The sequence below is a fragment of the Ranitomeya variabilis genome, chromosome 1 (genome assembly GCF_051348905.1).
Source record: "Ranitomeya variabilis isolate aRanVar5 chromosome 1, aRanVar5.hap1, whole genome shotgun sequence".
NCBI lineage: Eukaryota > Metazoa > Chordata > Amphibia > Anura > Dendrobatidae > Ranitomeya > Ranitomeya variabilis.
The window spans coordinates 108,157,456-108,176,193 of NC_135232.1; the positions used below are offsets into that span (position 1 = coordinate 108,157,456).

At 42.9% G+C, this 18,738-nt stretch overlaps 1 protein-coding gene across 1 annotated transcript in view; it reads right to left on the reverse strand.

The window, feature by feature from the left end:
* Window positions 1-16,239, reverse strand: part of ANKDD1B (ankyrin repeat and death domain containing 1B) — a 79,856-nt gene extending 63,617 nt beyond the window's left edge. Inside the window, exons 1-5 of the mRNA XM_077287360.1 lie at window positions 15,894-16,239; window positions 8,316-8,419; window positions 3,754-3,852; window positions 2,290-2,388; window positions 1,571-1,675 (exon numbers count right to left, since the gene is read on the reverse strand). Of these exons, the coding sequence (XP_077143475.1) occupies window positions 1,571-1,675; window positions 2,290-2,388; window positions 3,754-3,852; window positions 8,316-8,419; window positions 15,894-16,056 (570 nt within the window). The 5' untranslated portion in view covers window positions 16,057-16,239. The remainder of the gene's footprint in view (window positions 1-1,570; window positions 1,676-2,289; window positions 2,389-3,753; window positions 3,853-8,315; window positions 8,420-15,893) is intronic.
* Between the last annotated feature and the right edge of the window lie 2,499 nt (window positions 16,240-18,738).

Genomic DNA, 18,738 nt, shown 5'->3' on the forward strand with positions numbered 1-18,738 from the left:
CTAGTTATATTGCACATTCCCAATAGGCCTAGTAACAAATAGGCAGGAACCTCTAATGCATATGTACAAAAAATGTTCATCAGCAAGTATGTACCTGATCAGATGGCCGGGATTGTGTAGCAGTGCACCCTCCCCTTGTTCCCAGCAGCGACCTGGGAGCCAGAGATGCATCCAGGCGTCTTCCCCATGCCGTCTCCATCCATTTCAACAATTTTCCTGCCTCCCCAGCCCTCATGTCAGGGTTTTCTGGAAAAATGCTTGAGTTTCCCATTGACTTCTAATGTACTTGGTACTCGAGTCATGCCCGTCCAAGCATCTGATCGATTCGAGTACCGGGCACTCGAGAATTTTAGTGCTCGATAATCACTGTTTCCAGTAACAACTAGCAGAAATTTTAATGCAGCTCTTGACTGTAAATACTGACCAATACCAGGTGTTTTCTGAGATATCAAATGTTGGCAACACAAAATGTACGAGTCACCTATAGATAAGATGGTAAGAAACATATTTTGCACTATAGTGGATGTGATTTCTTAGAAGAGAAATGTGTATGTTTTCACTTCAGGCAAAAGATCGGTGTCACTAAATACACTCACTGGCCACTTTATTAGGTACACCTGTCCAACTTCTTGTTAACACTTAATTTCTAATCAGCCAATCACATGGCGGCAACTCAGTGCATTTAGGCATGTAGACATGGTCAAGACAATCTCCTGCAGTTCAAACCGAGCATCAGTATGGGGAAGAAAGGTGATTTGAGTGCCTTTGAACGTGGCATGGTTGTTGGTGCCAGAAGGGCTGGTCTGAGTATTTCAGAAACTGCTGATCTACTGGGATTTTCACGCACAACCATCTCTAGGGTTTACAGAGAATGGTCCGAAAAAGAAAAAAAATCCAGTGAGCGGCAGTTCTGTGGGCGGAAATGCCTTGTTGATGCCAGAGGTCAGAGGAGAATGGGCAGACTGGTTCGAGCTGATAGAAAGGCAACAGTGACTCAAATCGCCACCCGTTACAACCAAGGTAGGCCTAAGAGCATCTCTGAACGCACAGTGCGTCGAACTTTGAGGCAGATGGGCTACAGCAGCAGAAGACCACACCGGGTACCACTCCTTTCAGCTAAGAACAGGAAACTGAGGCTACAATTTGTACAAGCTCATCGAAATTGGACAGTAGAAGATTGGAAAAACGTTGCTTGGTCTGATGAGTCTCGATTTCTGCTGCCACATTCGGATGGTAGGGTCAGAATTTGGCGTAAACAACATGAAATCTTTGGGATGTGGTGGAACAGGAGATTCTCATCAGGGATGTGCAGCCGACAAATCTGCGGCAACTGTGTGATGCCATCATGTCAATATGGACCAAAATCTCTGAGGAATGCTTCCAGCACCTTGTTGAATCTATGCCACGAAGAATTGAGGCAGTTCTGAAGGCAAAAGGGGTCCAACCCGTTACTAGCATGGTGTACCTAATAAAGTGGCCGGTGAGTGTATATGGCCTATAGTACAAACAGTTCTGGGAAGTGTCCTGGCTTTTAACTCCTAATATACAGTATATAAAGGAGGACACTTACATTATCCTTGATGTTTAACTCTTTTAGCTGCAGCTCTTTCAGCAAATAATCCACTATGTCATTCTTATCATTCTGAGCAGCAAAATGCAGAACGTTCATTCCATCCTGTGAAACACAATCCAGTTTACATTTTATATTCTTGACCATTCTTTTTGTCTTTTATTAATATGACCAGACAAGTGAAACATTGGGGAGTAAAACATAAAATGACTTCTGTCATTAGGAAAAGAAAGAAAAAGAAAAAAAGGAATTTTATTGTAGTTGGTCTTTTAATTAAAGTGAATATCCAGGAATAGAGAACGATCACTATTAGTCCCAATAACAATCAATTACAGAGATATTAATCAAGTAAAACTGAGATTTACTAAGCAATATACATGATAACTTTTACCATAGAATTAAAATACATGTATTATGTGTTCTAGAATATTTTTTTATTTTTTACACATTTTGGCAGTTTTAAAAAGTTTTCATAAATACAGTGTGACTAAGAGAAGTGAAAAAGCGTCAAATTTATTAAACGCTATAATATTTTTATAGTAAAAAAACGAATATGTATACTAGGTGTGTCTGATATACTAAGCCTACCTAATCACACCATATGCGTCATTTTTACCAACTTGCAACTGCATGAATTCCTGTGCTCTCCTCAATATTTAGTATTCCCACAAGGAAATGAGATATATATGTATATGACCTGAGTAATAAATGATACCGACCTGATTTGTCACCTTCTGACTTGCTCCTGCTTTGATCAGCATCTGCACAATTGTCAGATCTGCTGACCATGCGGCCAGGTGAAGGACAGTGAGGCCATGCTGGGAAAAAAGCAACTTGGTCATTGGGGGTTTATATAACATTTCAGCTGACTTCAATAAAGAAATTTAAGAAGCAAATGATACAAAAAGGAGGAAACTAGTTTATGCCATAGAGGCATAATACCATGCTGGGGCCCATGGAGAGAGGCTGCTCAGTCCTAATTTATCCAGTCACCTTACTTATTAGGTGAAAACCTGTGAAGGACTCGCCTCTGTAGAAGATCTGCCTTGTAAGCAAACGATTGGTGATGAATTGGTCCAAGAGTCATGGACAGGAGTACTACTACTAGACCCTTCTGTAGACCAAAATAGGGACATAGTTTGAGCTTTTCTATGGTCCCTCTCTTCTCTGAGTAGTACCCATTCATCCATATTAATAAATCGTTTGGGTTTTATTATTGCAGCCCTGGAGTGATAAAACTAATGTATGTTCCCTGCAGCAAATATCAAAGTTACCATCCACCATCTTCAGCTGTTCCCAGTGCTGCTCCAGTCAGTCTTCTGCAGGTTGGGACCTGCCGGATCGTTCCAGTGTTTGCTGAGGGATCCAAAAGTCACAACTCAGTGTAAGTCTATGAGAGCCAGAACAAGGCCAGAACAAGGCTCCTATAGACTTACACTGAGAGCTTGCGACCGTTACCTCTGACTTCCAGTCAGTCAGAAGTTGTATTTACAAGATGGCGGATCAGGACCAGAGTGGCACCAGGAAGAGCTGATGATGGCAACTGGTAAGTGTAATACTAGGGGCAGGGAACTTAGTGCCTCCACATAATATTTTATAAAACTATCCAATACACGCCAAACTTATCATAGACAAAGTCCTGTACATTATTCATCTGATGTTCATGGATGATTCTGAGGGACCTCCTAGCAGCTACACAGAAATAGAGCATGTTCACTTATTATACAAACATGTTAAAACAGAAAACACCTAACAAAATGTAGTGAAGACATATGGAGGAGACATGGAGGTGGGCAAGGAAAGGGTAGAGGTCCAAGTAAGACCTAAGGCGGCAGGGCCACACAGTCAGTATATGCCATAGTGACTCTGTGGCTCTGCCTCCCTAGGTCTTACTTGGACCTCTACCCTCTCCTTGCCCACCTCCATGTCTCCTCCATATGTCTTCACTACATTTTGTTAGGTGTTATCTGTTTTAACACGCTTGTATACTTGGTATTGATAACATTTATTCAGTTTATAATCTATGGTGGTTTATGGCTTACTCCATTTTTCTTAGCTTTGTAACACAATATAATGGTGCAGGTTTTTGAGTGAGAGGAACAGACCCTTTTTAATACTAACCTCATACTATCCCTTTAAATTGTGATCAAGCAGCAATACATATATTGCAGTTTTTCTCTTACCTTATCCGCAACGTCAACTCGTGCTTTATGGTTGAGAAGAAAAGATACTGCTTGATAATGTTTTCCTGCAACTGCAAAATGTAGAGCCGTGCGATTGAGCTAAGAAAAGTAAAAAACAGCAGATTTTATTTCATGTGCATTAGTAGATAGCTCTATACACAAGCACACAGAGTTAGAAGACAATGATGTAAGACATTTTACTGTTCATACAGATTTCCAAAATAGTTTTTTTTTAATAAAAAAACTGTTAAAGGAAATATGTCAGCAGTTTTTTTTATGTAATCAGACAGCAGCATGAGGTCGGAACAGAGACCCTGGTTCCAGGGATGTATCACTTAGTTTACTGGGTGCAGCAGCTGTGATAGAATCACAGTTTTCTCTGTTGCAGCTATAGCAGATTGAGCTGTATATAACCCAGTATACACTACAGCTTTCTGTGTACATTGTATAGTGTCAGAGTTGTGAATTAGTGCTGGGGGTGGGAATGGACTAGAGAAAATGAGACACTTGGTCCTGTAGTGATGATCTCCTTCTGATAAAATACTGATTATATTGAAAAAAGCGAAACACAGCTCAATAAGTGACACATCCCTGTAATCAGGCTCTCTTGAACTGCATTATGGTGCTCTCAGATTACATAGCAAAAACCCAGTGTCAGATTTACATTAATGTAACGTTTCTGAAACATGTTTTCTTAAAGGGGATAAAGAAAATGTGCTTAAGAACTAACAGGCAGGTGGATGCAACTTACCTGCCTGTTGTGCACAGCGCCATTCTCTGCCAGCACAGAGTGGTCACTGACCGCTCCTGCTGGCGATTCAGCTGCTCCCTGCGAACAGAGCGGCTCTTCCAGGCTACACTGCTGACAGGGCGGGACTGCTGACATCATTCTGATTGACAGTCAGTTCCCCCAGTTAGGCAGCGGCGATCCAGCTGTGAATCAGAATGATGTCAGCAGTCCCACCCTGTCAACAGAGCAGAGCAGAAGAGAAACTGCTGCCCTGTCGATGGTACGATGGAGAACGGCATCTGGCACTATAGGCAAGTAGGTCGCAATCACCTGTATGTTAGTGCTTAAATATGTGATTCTCCAAAATTTCTTTTAGTCTATGCCTGATGAAGAGACCTGTGGAATATCGAAAGCTTTCAATTTGTTACCATCTTTTCAGTTAGCCATTAAAAGGTATCAGGACTGAGGACTCTCAATTCTACATATTTTTCTATCCACTGGCTAATACGGTACCAAGATATATATCTTTCCTATATGTTAGTGCTTAGGCACTTTTTTTTTTGCAAAGTCCTGGATATCCCCCTTTACATGACTTTAATTGAATAATTTAATAACTTTACATTGTCATGTTCCTCATTTGAAGAGTACTACTGTAAAGAAACATGATCCACTAAAAAAAAGAGGGCAAAAGAAAGAAGTCTGCATCATATTTTGTGTCCTGATGCACTTACTTCAAAGGTAAATTTGCTCCCTAAAGAGGCATCTATCAACAAGATGCAAAACGTATATGTGATAAGAGCCTTCATTGTTTAGGGTCAGACAGGATCAGTCACCAGTCAATATCTGATAATATAACAATTATTGCAGAATGTTTCTTAGACGTCTATATTGTTACGTTCCTTAGTTATTCCTCCTTAAAATATATGAATAAAACAGCTGGGTTAGGCCTCTTTCACATGTCAGTGTCTCCAGTACGTGGGGAGACACTGACACACGTAGACCCATTCAAATGAATGCGTCTGTGCACATATCTGTGCTTTTTCACGGACCGTGTGTCTGAGTGACCCACACGTAGACATGTCCATTTTTGTGCAGCTGCACGGACCACACGGACACTTTCAAGTCAATGGGTCCATGTAAACACGTACCGCACACAGACGGCCGCCAGGGATGAAGCGCTATTGTAAGCGCTGTTCCCTGGCGGCAGGTGCTGAAGATGTCTCTCATCATTCTCCCCTGCTCTGCCGGCGATTGGCGTGAGCAGAGGAGAATGATGAGAGTTATCTTAAAGTCCGAACGGTGACAGCAGGTGGGGACTTTTGTGACTCTTACCCCCATCATCTGACATCTGCTGCCTCTAATAACAGTGACAGCAGGAGTGGATTATCGGGTATTCCATAGCTGCCACCTGTGATCTAACTAAATAAGTGAGTGAAAAACCCTACGTGGGTTCCCCCCTATTTTCTTGAACCAACCAGACAAAACTCACAGCTGGGGGCTACAGCCTCAGCTGTCAGCTTCAGTAAGGTTGGTTATCAAGAATAGAGGGGTCCCCACGCTGTTTTTTTTAAATTATTTAAATAAATAATTTTAAAAAACGGTGTTGGGTCCCCCCCTATTATTGACAACCAGCCTTGCTAAAGTTCACAGCTGGGGGCTGGTATTCTCAGGCTGGTAAGGGGCCATGGATATAGGCCCCCCAGCCTAAAAACAGCAGACCGCAGATGCCCTAGAAAGGGCGCATCTATTAGATGAGCCTTTTCTGGCGCTTTGCCCGGCTCTTCCCACTTGCCCTGTAGCGGTGGCAAGTGGGGTTCATATTTGTGGGCTTGATGTCACCTCTGTAATGTGAGGTGACATCAAGCCCACGAGTTAGTAATGGAGAGGTGTCTATAAGACACCTCTCCATTACTAATCCTATAGTTATAAGTTAAATAAAGACACAGCCAGAATAAAATACTTTATTTGAAAACATTACACAGACTCCTTTAATATTCTAAATTAAACCATACTACCTGCAATGCCTAATTCCTGCAAAGCCCTCGATCTCCTGTAATAAAAGTAAAATAAAAAAAACAACAATATACCAAACCTGTCTGTCGTTGTGTCCCACGCTGTAATCCACGTCTGGGGGCTAAATAGTTTTCAACCTGGATGGTGCCAAGATGTGACCGTCCCAGCTCAAATCCATTGGTGAATGAGATGCTGAGAGCGCAGCATCATTGACCAGCACACATGTGCCGCACATAGTACACACACAGACACATGGACACGGATATCTCCGGTATCGGTTTTTCCGGTCCTGGAAATATCAGGACGTGTGAAGTCGGCCTTAGAGTTAGTATTAGTATTTTGGAGTTTGCATCCACACACTCTGACATTGCCCAATGTTGGTAGTATGACGCCCCAGGGCCCTGGTCGTCACAGTGGCATTGCTTTCCTCACGAGGAGAGTGATGTCACGCTTGGAGGCAAGGAAGGATATCTTTCACCAGCTAAACACAAACATGCAACATGTTCACACTCCAGGTCACAAGGGGAGCTCTGATCTTGCTTATGGGTGGCTCCCCTGTATATATATTGTGGTTTGGAGGGAAAGTGAGTCAGATAGTGCTGGACAGCAGACTAGAGCAGTTTGAGGCAGGAAAATGTGTGAGGGGTCGTTCAGCCAGAGGTGCTGCAGCCCCTGGATAGAGAGACTTAGAAAGACGAACAGACTTGGAGTGAACGTGCAGGAGAGCGAAGCAAGGGCGAGTGACATCTGGGGAGGACAGCTGCGACTGGGCTACCTCCCTGGCATAGCGCAGATACCGGTAGCCGGAACACCGAGGTTGTGAGAGACTCTAAGACTTACAGCAGAAACCGGCAGGACAGCTGGATTATTACAAGTAACCTGTCCTCCCTAACATCCAGGAGACACAGTGGCACATAGAGCCCGGGTCGTGATAGACACCCTGTAAAAAGGCTCGAGTCACCTGTCATACGGGTTTGTGTCCTAACCTTAATGGAGGACAGAGACGAACTGTGAGGACCTTGACAGAAGCCATAGGCAGTAAGGGACTACAATACCACTGCGCTTAGAGGAAGACTTTTATCTCCACCTGGTGAAGGGGACTCCCAACTTGCTTCCAAGCCGGCCGGACCTTTATTCTTTACTGCACCATTCACCATCTCCAACTACACACGGGAGCCCTGGGGACCTACTTCACCTGTGGGAAGTTATATCATCTAGCTGCCATACCATCACCCCAGAGGACCCCTTTAAGCAGCGTCGGTCCCTACTGACCAAATACCACAGGTGGCGTCACGAACAAACTTTATTCTCAAAACCCCTTTAAAGACATTCCATTTAATTGGGCGCCCAGAGCCACGGACCGGGTCTCAGCCACCGGGACATCCCCTTTACGTACCGGACCCGGTACCAAGTACCCCACGGCCCAGGCGGGCGACCCAGTAGTGCTTAGGAAAAAATGCTTCCTCAAATTTGTACCAAAAATGTATTAAATTAAAGGAATAAGGCATTAAAACAGGAAAATTGTAATAATCACACAATAGTTATTGCGTATTTTACTTTGTTTAGCTTTAAAAAACATACTAATAAAAAGAAGCAGAAAAGAATGCCCTATTTACACCATGTGTGACCACAGCTTAGTGTTTAGGTCCTGAACGCGAGATGCTTATTCCTGTGCTCATAGTCGTCCTCTAAGTAACATAATATTTTGCATGGCCTTCTAAGAAACGTCATTTGAAGATATTCCTGGACCAAAAAGTAATGTTGACTTTTATGATCCATCCCGCCATTGCCTGCCCAGCACTATAACACTTCATCTTACCACATTTCTAGAATTGATGTTCACTTTCTTTTCTTTGAGTAAGGTCATCGTCTCCACATCATTTCTCTTTGCTGCTTGATGAAACTCCATCTCATTTTTTAGCACTGGAAAAACATAATATTAGGATAAATGGAAGTAATGTCAGCAGGCTCGCCAAGTGCAGAAAAATTAGGAAGACTATCAAATATTATCAGCCTGCAAAAAAGAAAAATAAAAAAACTAAGAAAAACTGGAAAACGAAAAAAAAAAAAAAAGTTGTTGGACTAGGTTTAAAACCTTGCTTATTTTTGGTAAGAAAAAAATGCAATTTACAGGCTGGCTTTTACAGGAGGATCGTCATGACAAGCATGGAAGTTTTCAGGAGACCCCCGATTGTCATGGCAGCCCATGGGCGCCTCTCTATCACGTCATGGGCTCACTGAGAGGGAGCATTGAATGGCGCGCCTTGCCTACCAATGCACGTTATACGTCGCTGTCAGAGATTGATGGGCATTTAACAGATTAACAGCCGCGGGTGGAGCTTAGCTTAGATCCACCAGCGCCTGTTAAAGGCACATGATGGCTGAATAACATCTGCCAGGAAACATGCAGGCTCGGCGTGATTCAGGCCACGTTCACACATTCAGTATTGGTAACTTTTTTACCTCAGTATATGTAAGTCAAAACTTTATTAGTGCGTAGCCGCTGGGATACACACCAAAACCGTATGTAATCTGCACGTGACTGTATCAATAAAGTTTTCTCAAAGACAAATACCAGGAAGTATCAAAAATAAAGCAGCTTTATTTAAAAAGAAAATGACACACCAAAAAGTCAAAACTGCAACGCAATAAAAACACACGTAATAAAACATAATGAAAAGCACAAGTGACCTAATTTACTTAAGAGATGCAGAAAATCTGCAACATCAAAAACTCACCAAATATTCATCGTGGGCACACAGCCTTATGGTTTCAGTGGACACTAATGTTCTACCTTTTACATGTTGTCTATCATATAAAACAGCAATAATATATAGATATATCCAAAAGCATAGCAGAGGTAGCAGTCGCCTTAGTGCTTGAGAGGCCCAAAGCCCTCTGACACATAGGAAGACACTAGCATTCTACAGAGCAGAAGCTTTAAGTTACACCTCCTCTTACACTTCAAGGGAATCTGTCACCAGATTTGTATCAGTTAAGCTGAGAGCAGCATAGTGTTGAGACACAGACCCCAATTCCAGTGATGTACTACTTACTGGGCTGCTTTCATTAGTTTTGATACAATCACTGTTCTCCCAGCAGATTACCACAACAGGACTAGTAAACCTGCTGCTATGCATTCTCTATACTCATGAGCTGAGTATAACTCCGCCCCACCACTGATTGGCAGCTTTCTGCCTATGCATAGTGTGCACAGTAAACTGCCAATCACTGGTGTGGGCGGGGTCATACAGAGCTCAGCATTCAGAGAACTGATAGATCTGCTGCAGATAAAACAGATGTTATCAAAATGACAGCAAGCAGCTCAGTCAGTGATACATTGCTTGAATTAGAGTCCAATATTGGTGAAGGGGCTGAAATCCTAATAATAACCTAGTAAAAATCAAAATTAATTAAAAGTGTATACTATTTTACACAATGGCTCCGATTCAGTAAAATTGTGTTTTTAATATACATTTTGTTGCCAGAAATGTAAGCCAGGAAGGGCTGGTGTACATTTCTGTTATTTATGCCACCATTGTGGTGTAAAGTATGATGAGTTTGTTGGGAATGCTTGGCTATGTCCCGTGCCGTCCACATCTTCGCCCACTTATTAAAAAGTTGCTGGTCCTGGACGGGACAGAAGTAAAATGACCAAAAAGTCAAAACTCTCCTCATCTACAAAGCCCCTCACATTTCTACTCCATCATACATCTCTGCCCTAATACACGTTTGGCTTTTCTGCTGATCCAATGACCTATAACGCTCATGGAGCGCCCCCAGACGCAGGGCCGCGGGGTACTCGTTACCGGGCCTCTCAGTCTCAGTCCTGGGGTTGTCACGGTGGCTAGACCCGGTCCGTGACCCTGCTAAGGGGCGTCCAATGAAAGGTGTGATGGTGGTGCGAGGCGCGATGAATAACGAGGACACAGGGTTGCAGTCTCTTTACCTCTTTACTGAAGGCTTCGGGATCCACAATCCAGAGTACTGCTAACAGGGCTGGCTGAGACCGGCCGGTCCGAAGGCACATCCAGAGTTCCCTTTGCAGGTGGAAATCAGTGCCTACCTTCTAGCGCCTGGGTGTTGTAGTACCTCCCTGCTGAGCACCACGGGATAGTCCTCACAACTGTTGTGTCTGTTTCTGATGTTCTTTCTCACAACTCGTATCTGTTCTGATGTTCTTTCTCCGTCCCCCAGATGATATGGCTAGGACGCACCCGTATGACGGGTAGGCCTGGAGTTCTTCTGGGACCCTAGCGTCGCCCCTCTCCCACAATTGCCCCCTATGTCTGCTTAGGTGATTTAGGTGAGACAGCCAACCTATAATCAACTGCCCTGCCGCTGTTTGAAGTAATGCTTGGAGCCCAATACTTCCTCGGCGTTCCGGCCACCGGCTACGCGCCTCAGTAGGATGTTGCCTCGATCTTACGGCACGACTCCTACTGGCTTTATCTCCTTTTTGCTGCGATCTCGTTTCTCACTTCTCCACAATAAACCTCGCTTCGTTTCCTTTCTTAGGATGCCGCCGCAACGGGTGCAGGCGCGGCTCCGTAACGTTCTGTTCTTTTCGCTAGGCCACTGTCAGGATCCCACCCCTGACAGAGACCCCCCTGAATCTTCCCCTGCAACACCCCCTGCCACAGGATGTTGCCTGGTTCCAACCCAGTCAGCTTCTGGCTAACTTCCTATCCGGCCCCCAGTTTTACCAGATTGTGAGGAGTGGCCTAATACAAAGAACCCTTTGCTCCACCTGGTGGCCAGAATGTGACGTGTAATGTGTGACTGTGATACCTGGTCAGGTGAACTCCTTTAGTGCCATCAGACGTACCATCACTCCCCTTAGTGGCGGAGCGTCAGTACTGCAACGACCAGGACTCTGGGGCGCTGCACTCATCCTCCCATATTACATCCTTTCTCTACTGTCTGCAGGAGTTTGTGCTGTAAGACATTTCTTCAAAGAAGTCTAAGTCACCAAACAATTGTCAGTTCCCAACTTAACCCCTTCAGCTTTATTTATATCGCACTTGCCAACACAATTAGCTGTTCTGCATCGACTAAATGAACACCATGTATTTGTAGTGACATTTGGGCAATGGCATTTCTCTTTTTGTCTCACTGTTTATGCATTGGTTTTGTTTACTTCTCATTTTACTTTAACTTCGTTAGATCTTAACCAGACAAGGATTCAATATCCGTCATGTGGTGTGAATAATGGTCTAAATACATTGTCAATATAGAGAAAGAACATAAACATTTATATTGTTTTCCTCTGTCCTTAAATATTTTTCTTGGCAATGTACAATCTGATGATCCTGCCAATAGGGAAGAAATAAGAAGCGTTTCCCACATCAGAAACATCCTACAAATTCACTATGCACTGATTATTGTTGTAGCAAAATATGGGTTCATGCACCCGCTATATTCCAGCTTCATTTTATACAGAGCAGTAACGACAGTGCCATAGGGGGGCATAAGGCTTCTGCTGAACCTCTGTACGCCACACAATCTCATATGGAGACAAACAAGTGTTTTGTTATGATGGAAAATTGTGCCATGTTCTATAAAACTCTCTACAGTGGGTACGGAAAGTATTCAGCCCCCTTTACCTTTTTCCATCTTTGTTTCATTGCAGCCATTTGATAAATTCAAAAAAGTTCATTTTTTTCTTATTAATGTACACTCTGCACCTCATCTTAACTGAAAAAAAAACAGAAACATAGTAATTTTTACAAATTTATTAAAAAAGAAAAACTGAAATATCACATGGTCATAAGTATTCAGACCCTTTGCTCAGTTTTGAGTAGAAGCACCCTTTTGAGCTAGTACAGCCATGAGTCTTCTTGGGAATGATGCAACAAGTTTTGGGGATCCTCTGCCATTCTTCCTTGCAGATCATCTCCAGTTCCGTCAGGTTGGATGGTGAACGTTGGTGGACAGCCATTTTCAGGTCTCTCCAGAGATGCTCTATTGGGTTTAGGTCAGGGCTCTGGCTGGGCCAGTCAAGAATGGTCACAGAGTTGTTCTGAAGCCACTCCTTTGTTATTTTAGCTGTGTGCTTAGGATCATTGTCTTGTTGGAAGGTGAACCTTCGGCCAAGTCTGAGGTCCAGAGCACTCTGGAAGAGGTTTTCATTCATGTTTCCTTCAATGACAACCAGTCGTCCTGTCCCTGCAACTAAAAAACACCCCCATAGCATGATGCTGCCACCACCATGTTTCACTGTTGGGATTGTATTGGGCAGGTGATGAGCAGTGCCTGGCTTTCTCCACACATACCGCTTAGAATTATCACCAAAAAGGTCTATCTTCATCTCATCAAACCAGAGAATCTTATTTCTCATATTCTGGGAGTCCTTCATGTATTTTTTAGCAAACTCTATGCGGGCTTTCATATGTCTTGCACTGAGGAGAGGCTTCCGTCGGGCCATTCTGCCATAAATGCCCAACTGGTGGAGGGCTGCAGTGATACCGTAGTTGACTTTGTGGAACTTTCTCCCATTTCCCTACTGCATCTCTGGAGCTCAGCCACAGTGATCTTGGGGTTCTTCTTTACCTCTCTCACCAAGGATCTTCTCCCACAGTTGCTCAGTTTGGCTGGACGGCCAGGTCTAGGAAGACTTCTGGTGGTCCCAAACTTCTTCCATTTAAGGATTATGAGGGCCACTGTGTGTGCCTTTCCAAATCAAGTCCTATCACTTTAATTAAACACAGCTGGACTCCAATGAAGGAGTAGAACCATCTCAAGGAGGATCACAAGGAAATAAATAGCATGTGACTTAAATATGAGTGTCTGAGCACAGGGTCTGAATACTTATGACCAGGTCCATGACCATGTGATATTTTTCTTTTTCATAAAATTTGCAAAAAATTCTACATTTCTGGGTTTTTTTTCAGTCAAGATGGGGTGCAGTGTGTACATTAATGTGAAAGAAAAAGTTTTTCGAATTTACCAAATGGCTGCAATGAAACAAAGAGTGAAAAATTTAAAGGGGTCTGAATACTTTCCTTACTTACTGCATATATTGTACGGAGGTGTTCTCTCCTATATCTTAGTCCACAGAGCCACAGATTTACATCAATACCATCTAATTCCTAGACAGGGATAAAATTACGAAAAGTGGTGTTTGATAAATCTTACCTAATTTTAAGACTACATATAGTTAGAGAAATGGCGTAAAAAAGACTGTCTTTTTTTGGTAATAAAATGTAACATTTATTCGATAACAAAATAGAATCAAAGTATTAAAGTCACCATATACAAAATTGTAAAAAACACATAGTCATTAAGGGGTAACTACAGAAGCGAAGGATACAGGTAACACCTCCACAAATCCACACTAGTAGCAAACAATCCCCGGAAGAAGCCTACGCAAAACGCGCGTAGGGGCTGGCATTCCACTTCCACACTACGACCATGACGGGTGAGGATCAGTCCCATACATGTGTGTGCTATTAGATGTCTGTTGGGACATATAGTGCTTGTTACTATACGGCCTATATACTTCATGACCTTGATACCTCGAGTCAGATTGTTTGCTACTATTTTGTTATCGAATAAATGTTACATTTTATTACCAAAAAAAGACAGTCTTTTTGACTCCATTTCTCTAATTATATATGATGCTGGGAGTTTCTGTCATGGTTTATTCTGGATAATTTGTTGCTCTGATCTATTTAATTATATGCTAATTTTAAGACTGTCTGGGCTAAGTTTAATCACCTATTGGCAGGTGTAATTTGTACCAAAAACTTTTACCAAAATATTTGTACATTTTGTGATACATTTGGAGATCACACCCCTTTTCTGATATACTTTGTTTCTTCATGTCAGACAAGACACAGAAAATGTCAAAAATGGTCATGAAAAACAGTTTTAGGCAAAAATTATATCACAATTCTGGCTCATTTAGTTTCATAAATATCCCCTATTACCTGACTTAACCTGGAAAGCCATGCACAAAGGTAAAGCAGTGCTTGGAAGCAAGGCACAAAGCAGTGCTCGGTGGCAAAGCAGTGCTCAGAAGTAAAGCAGTGCCCGGAGGCAAAAGAGTGCTCGGTGGCAAAGCAGTGCTCAGAAGCAAAGCAGTGCCCGGAGGCAAAGCAGTGCTCGGCAGCAAAGCAATGCTCAGAAGCAAAGCAGTGCTCGGCGGCAAAGCAGTATGGAGGCTGTATGGCTCTGTACAGAAGAAGTAAGAAGTCATGCAGGATGTGTCCTGAGGATGATACATGTTATATTGATTTAGTTTTCACATGGCGCTACATGGTACTGAAGTGTATTCAAAAAGTATATATCTCTCATCTCTGTCTATCGTCCTACATGTTCTCTCCGTTCTGAAACTGACCTAAGACAAACATCCTCCATAATTCGAACCTCGCACCTCTGTCTCCAAGACTTCTCTCATGCTGCACCAGTTCTCTGGAATGCACTACCCCCCATTACCTGTTGCCTAGCCCCCTTTTTTTGTGTGCTTAAAAACACATCTCTTTAAACAAGCCTATCACCTCAACTCACTAACCTAACTCTCCCCTGTTCCCTCCTTCTAAACATTATTCAGAATCTGCTCCCTCCTATTCACCTGTCTCCAAACCATTCATGCACCTGATAATTGCCCTTAAACACACTGGCTGATGACCGGATCATGCAGCTTTATATGAAAATCCTTATTTATTACAATTGCTGGATCTGAAATAACCTGCACTTTTCACCTATTGTGTCTCCTTCTATTTCCTTGTAGATTGTAAGCTTGCGAGCAGGGACCCCAATCCTAATGTAACTGTTTAATCTGTCTTACATTGTATTGAATTTATTGTCCATATATGTCCTCTCTTATTTGTAAAGTGCTGCGCTATATGTTGGCGCTATATAAAATACAATTATTATTATATTATAGGATGTACAGTACCCACATATGTGCAACTATCATAAAGGGGTTGTCCTGTTTTAACCTTTCATACTCCATACACTCAAAATTGAATCCAAGTGATCGATTGCAGTGGTGATGTCACGTCAACAATGCTGCAGTCAATCGCCAATCACTAGGATCAGCCGCTCGTGCTGTCAACAGACCTGCTGAGTCCAAAGATTGAATGCAGCGAAAACGAGCAATATTGATGTGACATTACTGCTGCAGCTCAATAACAAGGAATGGAGCAGCAGTGGAAAGACGTCGCTTGACCAGGGGACGAGTAATAACTCAGTTTTTTTATTTTATCAGTCTCTGAGCCTAAGAAATAATAAATGTAAATGCAGGACAGTCCCTTTCTTACATCTGCATTTATTAACATTGGTGGAACTTTCTGGTATATTTGGCACATGTTGAAGACATATGGACCTAACATGAAACATCTGCTAAACACTTACATTGTAAGATTCACAATAATTATTTGCCATGACTTACATATCTGATGATCCTCAGTTGGGCTCTGAGGGGTATTTTTATTCCGTACAGTCTGAACCAGTCCATTGACAGTACCAATCATCTTCTGCGCTCCATTTCTTCCCAGTGCAACCAGCTTTGCTTTCTTATCGTCTTTCTTGTTCTCCTCTTCTTCCTCCCTCATGTCTGTGCCGTATGTTCCCTTTTTCACTATAATACTTGTATACAACTTTCACAAAGTTTTCAGTAGATTTCTACTCGGGATTCCCTCCATGCAGTAACTCCATGCGCTCTGCTGTGTTTCTACTTTTTGAACAGTAAGTGAGAGACTTGGGCTGGGCAGTAGATCAGGTCTTTCCTCTGTCTCTGTCAGTGATGGGAGTCCCCTCAGGTGTAGTACAACCAGCCCCGGGTGACTCATACCTGAAGGCACTCATGACTTATAAAGTTATAAAATTCTCTTCAAACAAAGCATTATCAAGATAAGAAGTGAACTAGAAGAAAAACACATATATAACAAAATAGTTATATAAGGAAAGCTTTACATGGTGTAAAGAAATTAGACCCTAGGAAAATACACTGCTCAAAAAATAAAGGGAACACTAAAATCCCACATCCTAGATATCACTGAATGAAATATTCCAGTTGTAAATCTTTATTCATTACATAGTGGAATGTGTTGAGAACAATAAAACATAAAAATGATCACTGTAAATCAAAATTAATATCCCATGGATGTCTGGATTTGGAATGATACTCAAAATCAAAGTGGAAAATCAAATTACAGGGTGATCCAACTTCAGCGGAAATGCCTCAAGACAAGGAAATGATGTTCAGTTGTGTGTGTGGCCTCCATGTGCCTGTATGACCTCCCTACAATGCCTGGGCATGCTCCTGATGAGGCGGCAGATGGTCTCCTGGGGGATCTGTTCCCAGTCCTGGACTAAAGCATCCGCCAACTCGTGGACAGTCTGTGGTGCAAAGTGACATTGGCAGATGGTGCGAGACATGATGTCCCAGATATGTTCAATCGGATTCAGGTCTGGGGAACTGGCAGGCCAGTCCATAGCTTCAATGCCTTCATCTTGCAGGAACTGCAGGCACACTCCAGCCATATGAGGTCTGGCATTGTCCTGCATTAGGAGGAACCCAGGGCCAACCGCACCAGCACATGGTCTCACAAGGGGTCTGAGGATCTCATCTCGGTACCTAATGGCAGTCAGGCTACCTCTGGCGAGCATATGGAGGGCTGTGCCTCCTCCAAAGAAATGCCACCCCACACCATTACTGACCCACTGCCAAACCGGTCATGCTGAAGGATGTTGCAGGCAGCACATAGCTCTCCACGGTGTCTCCAGACTCTGTCACATCTGTCACATGTGCCCAGTGTGAACCTGCTTTCATTTGTGAAGAGTACAGGGTGCCAGTGGTGAATTTGCCAATCCTGGTGTTCTGTGGTAAATGCCAAGCATTCTGCACGGTGTTGGGCTGTGAGCACAACCCCCATCTGTGGACGTCGAGCACTCAGACCATCCTCATGAAGTTGGTTTCTAATCGTTTGTGCAGACACATGCACATTTGTGGCCTGCTGGAGGTCATTTTGCAGGGCTCTGGCAGTGCTCCTCCTGTTCCTCCTTACACAAAGGCTGAGGTAGTGGTCCTGCTGCTGGGTTGTTGCCCTCCTATGGCCCCCTCCACATCTCCTGGTGTACTGGCCTGTCTCCAGGTAGCACCTGCAGCCTCTGCACACTACGCTGACAGACACAGCAAACCTTCTTGCCACAGCTCGCAATGATGTGCCATCCTGGATGAGCTGCACTACCTGAGCCACTTGTGTGGGTTGTAGAGTCCGTCTCATGCTACCACGAGTGTGAAAGCACAACCAACATTCAAAAGTGACCAAAACATCAGCCAGAAAGCATTGGTACTGAGATGTGGTCAGTGATCCCCACCTGCAGAACCACTCCTTTATTGAGTGTGTCTTGATAATTGCCAATAATTTCCATCTGTTGTCTATTCCATTTGCACAACAACATGTGAAATTGATTGACAAACAGTGTTGCTTCCTAAGTGGACAGTTTGATTTCACAGAAGTTTGATTTACTTGGAGTTATATTCTGTTGTTTAAGTGTTCCCTTTATTTTTTTAAGCAGTGTAGAAATATACACATTCCTCAACATTGAACACCAAGAATGAAAAGTCGTGGAGTTATGGAAATCACAGGTTGGGTAGACAATACATTAGTGATGAGCGAACAACCAAACAAACAGAAGATGATTTAAAGGCCCAGATATGATGAAAAAATATTCAACTTTTATTAAACACAATTTAAAAGTACAAAAGTGGAGTAGTGGATGAGACCACAGTGCATATAAACAACAAAACCGGGATGGGTGAACCGCGGTTATAAATAACAATATATTACAAATACATCTGTGCAAAACTTTTTATATGCACTGTGGTCTCATCCACTACTCCACTTTTGTACTTTTAAATTGTGTTTCATAAAAGTTGAATATTTTTTCATCATATCTGGTCCTTTAAATCATCTTCTGTTTGTTTGGTTGTTCGCTTTCATAATTGGTGATTGGCCATTTACCAGTCCTATTAGCAGTGACGATATTATTATTTAATATGATCTGATACTTTGAAATATAATGTCACTCAGTTTTTTGTTGGTCTTTGCTTATATTAGTGATGAGCAAGTATATTCGTTGCTTGGGTTTTCCCGAGCACGCTCGGTTGATCTCCAAGTATTTGTCAGTGTTCGGAGATTTCGTTTTTGTTGATTCAGCTGAATGATTTACAGCTACTAGCCAGCCTGAGTACATTTGGGGGTTGCCTGGTTGCCACGGAATCCCCACAT